Below are 9,166 nucleotides of genomic sequence, written 5' to 3'. Positions count from 1 at the left end.
CATGGCCGGACTTACCATTGGGCTTGCCTGGGCTGCAGCCCAGGGGCCCCGCTTTGTAGGGGGCCCCGCCTTAACCCGTTTACATTTGTTCAGTTATGTGCCAGTCAGAAATTATTAGCACACGGGACAGCCGGGGCTACAGCTTCCAGCTTCCAACTACGACATTCAAAGCCATAATCAAACAGCATAAACTGGAATTTATGATTTTTTTTCACATAGAAAAAGGACACGCGTATTAAATCACGTCTGCGCTGCGCCGAATCGCCGATTAATTTGTGATCACATGGCTACTTTAAACGGTTCCATTAAGCCTTTAGCCCAAAAGAGCGCACATTTACAAAGATAATGATAAATTCTCACATGTTCACGCCTCACTTCTTTACAGAGGATGATTCTATATGATGTTAATGTTCCACTAAATTAATCTGAAGAGTTTTGAGCGATCTCTCCCGTCCAAAGACTATAGAATTAATGATAAATTCTCACATGTTCACGCCTCACTTCTTTACAGAGGATGATTCTATATTATGTTAATGTTCCACTAAATTAATCTGAAGAGTTTTGAGCGCTCTTTCCCGTCCAAAGACTATAGAATACCCTAATATCTTACAGGGACTTTGTCCCGTCTCACTACCTCCACACAAAGTGGAGCAGAAGTGTATCAAAACGATTTAAAAAAATAAAAAATAGCCATTTACAGGGTTCGTACGGTCATGAAAAACCCAGAAAGCTTGGGAAAAGTCGTGGAAATTTATTTTACAAATCTCTATATAATATAACATATGTTTAATCACGTCCTGAATCTCGGTGCGGAATTGCGCGTTTTGGTTTTACTAATTTTCGCAGGTTTGGACAATTCCCGCAAACATTTATTTAATATACAATGTAGGTTAGATGAGTTAAAAAAATTCACACAGAATATCATATTAAGTCAAAAAACAGCGTGTGTGGTTCAGCTGTACCGCGTCTTCTCGCTCTCACTCTCTCAAAATTGCCTCACATCAGCGCATCTCGTCTGCACAAAGAGAGCTGCTGCAGGCTGCCATACAAGACTTTCGCTCAGCTGACAGAACGGTCACTTGGCTAATCGGGTCAGTGTTGCATCATCACAAAAGTTCATTATTTGCACGTCTTTTGAAGTCTTTTTAAAGCAGTCGGTACTCGCGCGCTCCAAACTAGTTTTCTGGGCGCTCACAGTCACATCCAAAGCGCCGCGCACATGTTTTCATTGTTTCTGACTCAAGTAACCTTGTATTTTAATAAATAATGTTACATAAAGACAATTAAATGGTCAGGAATAAAAATAAGTTACTAGCAATAGCACAAGGACACAAATTATATATTATATTTATATATTAATCCATATTAAATATGAAAAAGTTGTTTAGTCAAGAGCAGATTTGAGCAGAGTGATTTTTTTTTTCTTTTGTTCTTTAACACAGACTGACAGACAGCAGGTATAAAAGCTACTGTCACTTTCATACCAAATGTTAATGTTAACTATGTTAATTAATTAGGCCTATTGGTTATTGTTAATTAATGTGAACAACAAAAGACAAAATCACTCACTGCTCTTGACTGAATAACTTTTGTAACTTTAAGTTTAAGAATTAATCTGTTGTTTAATTTACAGTGAATTTACTGTTTTTAATTTACAGTTTATTCCATTTCTGTACCTGAATTTTCCTTAGCATATGATATGATAAATCTGAACATTTGTGTAAAATAATGGAGCATTAGGTCATAAATTGCCTTAAAAGTCATTGAAATGTATTGGTTGAACGAACCCTGCATTTAATGAGTGAATGCCTACGATATAGGAGTTAGCCTATCACACAAACTAGAGTCCTGTTTTTCCGAATATCTGCACGATGGCAAATATACAATAAACAACAAGTTACTGAGTAACTTTCAGACACAAAATTCTGTTTTGCCCCATCAATGCGTCTCCGAGCAACACAGTGTTTTGTTTCTCAGCATTACACGGACCAGTAAATGGTTCAAACAGGCTATAAGTACAGTCGTTTGCTAAGTTAAATGAATTAGCATTTTAAACAAATCGGTTGATTTAAGGATTCAACTCACTCATTAAGACAGTCACTTGCTGCCACCGGCAGTTGTAGTTTCATATTTTAAAAAGTAGCTCATTATTTCATTTTTGCAATCATTTAATATTTCTACATTAAAATGTTGTATTTAAACTTAACATAACTTATTTTAAATGGTTGATTCATTCAGGAACAGAAACACTGTCATGTTTTTCAGAGACGCAAAACAGTGCTGTGGCTTTGTTTGGAACCATTTTTGTTGGCGAAATAGAGCAAAAAATAGGCAATATGGTGTCTAAAATGTACGTCTCTTAATATTAACTTCTTGTTCATTGAACTGTTGTATAAAATCAATATCACATTTGTGATTTTTGCGAAAAAAAAATGTCACTCTTCGTGTGATATTGATCAACTAAATGAAATTATATAAATATATACATTTTCTGCCCCCATATCTTGAATTATACTGAATCAAGCAGTGAAAGAACACACTCTAAATGAGCATTCAGTCTAGCTAGTGTTTAATAAGCACTCATAATTCCTCTTATAATCAATGAAGCTGTGCATACACGGTATGATAAATGAATCTCTAACTTACATCTTACGTACATCTGCACTTTGTTGCTTATGATGAGGGATTTCGCGAGTTTCAGTCTGAACAAAACTCTGGGGTTTCAGCGATGACTAATCTGAACGCCTCTGATTGGCTACTGCATTCCTAAGCTCAACAGAATCATGTGTGATTGGTTATAATGAGCAACGCTGTAAAAACGCGTAAAAATTAAATATGATGTAACATAAGCAGGTCAAAATTGAATCAAGCAATCGAAACTTCATTTTAAGTATTAAAGTTTTATTGAAAAACCAGGGGACCCCCCCCAGCATATTTTTGGGAGGTCCGGGACCCCCCCAGCCCCCCCCTCAATTCGAACACTGTATATATATATTACTGTCTGCAAAAGTCCTAAAAAGAAGTGTAACACAAAGAGCTGCTTTGAGATCATTAGATTTCATCTCCTTTGTCCACAACAATTCAAAGGCCCAAGGCATAAGGATTTGTGCAACAAAATATTAGTGTATCGAAACTACATTCCATGTAGAAACCTAAATCTACACCCTCTTGAATCAGTAAACATCTGTACACTGTTACACACCAGTCTTTCAGGAATAGGTTGTTCAGACCAAAGATATGTTAGTTTAAAAAAAAAAGATCAGAAGAGTAAGTCACAGTTACTGGCCATTATATCTGTTTTTGTTGAATATTTGAAAAGAGAGTCAACAATGGCTAAATTAAAATTTCAGTATATACAAAATTAACATCTTGACAAGCACTCTAATGTCACCAATACTCACATCCTAGAATCAGGCATTAACAATATATATATTTAGATGATCATTTAATCGATATAACCAACATGCAAGAATGTTGGCTGGATTTTATTTGTTATTTTTAATGTTTTTGTAAAATTGAAACCTCAGAGAATCATGAGAATTGAAAGCTCAAAATGACATCTGTAGTATGGCGTACATCAGAATCCCCAGCTGAAAAAAGCAGCTCGGAGTGGCTGTTTGAGCGCTGTTACACAGATGACCTTTACAGCAGCTCTGTTCCGCCGCTATGCTGGACTGACCGATCTTGGTGGACAAGTCACCCATACAAAAACTTCTGGTCACACATCCTTTCATCGTCATCATCTGTCCATCACTAAAGACTGTTGAAAATGATGAAGTGGGAAAAATTTTTACAAAACCTTTCAAACAACATTGACACAAAAGAATCTCATTTGGGGCAGTGAGACTTTGAAAAATGACACAGTTTCATTGCCTGCAGTGCTGAGCACTTGACTCCGGTGACATGTTGATGTCAGAAATACCCTTAGACTCATATTATATCTCATATTTAACAAATAACATTTTTAAAACTAACCAAAGTTGTTTAATGCAGTTGAATGTACACCATTCAAAAGTGTGGGGCAGTTAAGATTACGTAACTTCTCTTATGCTCATCAGGGCAGCATTTATTTGATCAAAAATACAGTAAAAACTATAAAATTGTGAAATATTATTACAAATCGTCGCCTTGGAATTATAAGGTTCTATCTGACATTTTTGTCAAAATGGAGTTATTCACATTTTCTTATTCTGTGGCAACTTATTTACATTATGTGATGTTTCTTTTGTAAGCTGTGTAAATTTTGGGCCTTTTGTTTTTAGAAAACAAAAAGGGTTCTATCTACAGAAGTCTAAGGAACGCAAAAACTTTGAAGCTCATTATCTCAAAACTGCTCAGAATGCAGATAGAACCTTATAATACTAAGGTGGCGAAATGTATTTAATTTTTTTATTTTATTTTAAGTTACATTTTCAAGCAGACTTCAGTTTCACATGATTCTTCAGAAATCACTGTTAATTTGGTGCTCAAGAAACATAAGAAACATTTGTTTCACACTTGAAAACAGTTGTGCTGCTTAAAGCAGCACTATGTAACTTTTTCTTTGTTCAAAATGTGCTAAATGTATATAATGAGCGAGTACATCATGAATTAATCTTCCAAACCGCGTTTTTGTCTTATTCCGAATCACTACGGTACACTTATAATAAGTACTTATATTTGGACTATTGTAGCCTGGTTGGGTCGGTTGCGGAGTAACACATACCTGCGTGAATCGCCATAGACATAAACTTAGAGAAGTAGCTCCGGTTGGAATGTTCTTCCGCGGGATTTGTGCAGTTCTGTTTATTAACCGCTAGAGCGCCAAAAGTTACATAGTGCTGCTTTAATGTCTTGGGGTAAACCGGCCTACTTTGTACAGCATATATTTAGGATATATGTAATATAAAAATACAAATCTAATTAATAATGTTAAATGTTAGAGCTCTGTTTACTCTGTGACGATTTTTGTCTTATCTTACCTGTTACCTCGATACAATGATCTTCCTCATCTACACAAGGTAAAGTTGTTGCACAATCTTCTCCACTGCAGGTGTAGCAGTGCATTCCATTTGGGATCATCTTGGGTGATTCTTTGAAATATGCATAGTTAAAGTTACAAAATATGCTGTACTCCAGCGGAAGTCATGTCGGATGTAAATACATTTTATTGTCACATGATAATATTCTTGGTCCTGTGTTAATCTTACCTGGTTCAGTCTGGGTATTGCACAGGTTAGTATTGCAGCACTGATTGTTAATGACTATTTTTGTAATTCCAAAGTTTGCAGATGCAGTCACGCATTGATGAGTTTCAGAGCAGTTCTTCATAGTCATGTCAGCCAATGTGTTGTTTCCTACAGCAGAAATTGACATCAGCCTCATTTTTTAAATGACTATTTCAGTTCAAATATTCAATCTGCCCAAAACTTACCCATATAAGATGTGGTTCTCATAGTCCCACACTGACCAACAAGACACTCCACTTTAGTTTCAGTGCATTTAACTGATGTCTCAGGTATGCACTGATAGCAGGTTAGGGAATTTACTGAAATTGAACAAATCTTTAAGCTCAACAAATTTAAATAAATAACCCCTAACCCTTTTAGAAAAGTCTTGTCAAAGCATATAAATTCTGAAAAATATGATATAATGCAAAGTAAATCTAGGACACTAAGGAAATGCAATAAGTCTGCTGCATTTCATACTACAAAGATTCAGTTCAGTTATTTTAATCGATTAAATCCCGGTTTTAACACAGTTCTCCTAGTTACACAATGCACTATAGAAAACCCTACAAAATTAAATCAAACATACTTAACACTAACAAATGCATAAAGAAAAATTCCAACAATTACCTTTATAGAAAAGTGTACTGATGAGAACAAAGAGTAGAGGCTGTGCCATTTTGATTTGAGTTCAGACTGAGATGAGAAGGGAGGGACAGGAGACTACATCCCTCAGCCTCTGAAGAAACATGAAACATGCTGAAACTGATACTGTCCCTCAAAAAAAGTGCTGCCAACGTGTCATAATGTTTCCAGCTGAAGTTCCTATAGTGAAACTGGAAACTTGAAAATTGTTGGTTTATTGATGGATACTGTTATGATAATATACAGTATGAGAAACAGAGAATGAATGTTTCATGGCGTATTTTATGTTTTTAATGTATATGGCAGCAGATATAAACAGGAAAGAAATGGGAGGGGAAAAAAAGAGGGAATATGATCAGGATGTGAGAACAGCTTATGCTCGACCTGCACTGAGCAGTTTTATTGTCTGAAGCTAATGTTAGTGTGCTGTAGTAACATGGCCTGCAGCTTATCTCTATCACAGACTATAGAAATTAGGTTTTATAAATTACAAGGAACAAAATGCTGGTGTATAGATAGTGTAGTGTAAACAAAGTAAATTCTTATTGTATAATTGTTACATTTAGTTTGCTATGAAACAAAAAGCAGGAAGTGAATCAGGTTTTAATGATCACAAACACAATTCTGTCTAATTAAGGATTACTTTTTGTGTCTCAAATATTTTGGATTACAAAGTCCCCCTTTGTCCAAGACCATTTTTGATGGTCCTCCAATGATATGTACCTCTGTTACTTCTGTTGTAGTAGTAATAATAATTCATTTAAACAAACAAACAAACTCATGTCAGTTTAATGTTGTACATCTTTATTTTATGTTTTAACATTTTAATTCAAATAATAAGACTTTTAAAACCAAAACTATTAAAAAAAAATATATATATATATTTATATTCTTTTCATTATAGGCCTGCACTGAAACCTTTCTTTATCAAATAATGCCACAATCATAGCAGTGTACAGTAATAGGACTATAATTAGGGCAACAAAGATCAACGTTGGTAGGTCAACCAAATCCATAAGTTTCTTCACTCTCTACTGATATTTTTGACAGTTTGTTAGGACACAGTTTTTTTTTTCTTACCTTTTAATGTCACATTTTCTTATGGAAATGGTCGCTTTTAGTTTCCGAAACCTTTTTAAATCAGTATGGTTTTTTTTTTTCAAATATTGAAGGATTTTTTAATGATATGTCCCATTTAAAAATTATTTTATAACATCTTATTTAAAACCAGAATGTACATGAAACATGAAATATAGGTTGGCTGACTATCCTAGTTAACCACTGTAGAGCAAGCCAATAGCAGCTCCCTTACAAAAATTGTTGTACTACAAATAAAACCAAAAAAACATGGTCACTATAGTTAAACTATGGCAACCACAAATTAACCATGGTTTTGCTACACTAACCATAGTTTAAGCATGGTATTTGTGGTAAAACTGTGGTTATACAAATGGTAATCACTACGCCGAAAAAACATGATTACTTCACTTCTAGTACTACAGTTTTAATGGTTGGTGCTATGAAACCATTTACTTGAAGATAGTTAAATTACTACTTGTACAGGTTATATGGCATAGATATATACATAAAGATACACAAATGAGAAACAAGATCATTTTAAACTTTATAAGTATTCTACATCTACTACAGTTCCCTCCACCACCACTAGAGGACCCCATCTCCTCAATGAATTCCGGGCTCAACGCTTCTACAGTGTTTTGCGTTTCCATTTGCTCAAATAGATATAACACAAAGTATAGTCTCATAAATGTACAATGATTTTTTAAAATAAGAATCTTAAAAACTGTTAAAAAATGTTAAAAACTTTGGAAACGTGTCTCACAGTCTGTGAAAAGGGCCATTGAGATGGATTTTATTTATTTATTTATTTTTATTTTGATGTGGATCACCTGAGGCTCATTCAACCAACTTCCAAAAACATGTACATTGGCCCCACACTTAAACCAAATGTAAAAAATGTATAGGCCTAGATGTCATTGCATTAGAATAAAATGATAAAACGATAGAAACAGGCCTAATCTTTATACCAGAACACAAATTAGAGAGAAGTGTTTTTTAAGAGCGAAACTAAAAAATAAAAATAAAAACCTGAAAGAGAGCATATATCAGAAGACAAATAGAAAGAGAAGTGGTACCAGCATCAGGAAATAAACTCTCAAGCTCTGAGCGCCATTACACAGGTTCCCCTCACAACATTTCATGTGAGCACCAAAGCCATAGGACTGTACAGGAAATCCCAGTGCCAGTGTTCCGTTCCCACAGAGCAACTTGCTTGAACATCCTTTCGTGGTCACCTTCTTTCCATCAGCCTCAGCTGAGAGACAAAAAAGAAGAGCTGGTGTGATGTTTAAAGCCCTAAATAAAAACGGCTAATTACTGACATTCTGTCTATGTATAGATTTAAATAAAAATAAGGGTTATTATAATGCTGTCAAATGATTAATCACGATTAATCGCATCCCAAGTATAAAATTTACAAAATATATGTGTGTAAACTGTGTATATTTATTATGTATATATAAATACAAACACATGCATGTATATATTTAAGAAAAATATGTTATGTTTATATATTAAATATATTTATATAAAATATAAGAATATAAATATATAAATGTATATACATGTAAACATTTTCAAAATAAATACTGTATGTGTGTGTATTTATATATACATAATAAATATACACAGTACACATACATATGAACAAAAACTTTTATGTTGGATGCGATTAATCGCGATTAATCATTTGACAGCACTAATTATAAATAATAATAATAATAAAAGGTTCACCTGTTGTAATAAAACACTGAGTCTCATCACCCTCACAAGCCATTGTACGTCTGCAGTCTGCAGTGGCATTGCAGGTGAAACATTTCTTCCCATTTAGAGGCTTTAGTGGCAAATCTGTACAGGTTATATGTAGACATGACATAAAATAAAATTATAAATATATATCTATAAAATGTCAAGACCTCAAACTGAAATCTTATAATCGAAGTACCTGGTGCATTTACATTATTGCATAAATCTATATTATTACAGCATTGGGAGTTGAGGGTCACTTTGCTTTGTCCAGAATTCATGCTCCCAGTAACACACGAAACAGAATCTGCGCAAATCTTTGCAGTGCTGCTTTCCACTTTTTTGCCGTCTACAAAGACCAAAATAAAAACCCCTTCAGTTACAAAACCCTAACACGATTTACACATTTTTCATGATCATCTTATTTCTTACCTACGTATACGGTTGTGGTTATGGAGCCACAACGGGATGGACAGGCTATCACATTC

At 34.4% G+C, this 9,166-nt stretch overlaps 1 protein-coding gene across 1 annotated transcript; it reads right to left on the bottom strand.

The window, feature by feature from the left end:
- Window positions 1–3,548: 3,548 nt before the first annotated feature.
- LOC107699454 (urokinase plasminogen activator surface receptor-like) lies at window positions 3,549–5,886 on the bottom strand. The gene is made up of 5 exons (XM_016500709.1): window positions 5,838–5,886; window positions 5,414–5,527; window positions 5,190–5,336; window positions 4,962–5,072; window positions 3,549–3,760 (listed from the first exon to the last, which is right to left on the bottom strand). Exons 1-5 carry the CDS (start codon window positions 5,884–5,886, stop codon window positions 3,549–3,551), a joined length of 633 nt encoding a protein of 210 aa, XP_016356195.1.
- Between the last annotated feature and the right edge of the window lie 3,280 nt (window positions 5,887–9,166).

The sequence above is a fragment of the Sinocyclocheilus anshuiensis genome, unplaced genomic scaffold, assembly GCF_001515605.1.
Source record: "Sinocyclocheilus anshuiensis isolate Anshui unplaced genomic scaffold, SAMN03320099.WGS_v1.1 scaffold670, whole genome shotgun sequence".
In the NCBI taxonomy this organism is placed as follows: Eukaryota; Metazoa; Chordata; class Actinopteri; order Cypriniformes; family Cyprinidae; genus Sinocyclocheilus; species Sinocyclocheilus anshuiensis.
This window is presented reverse-complemented; position numbering and strand designations above follow the sequence as displayed.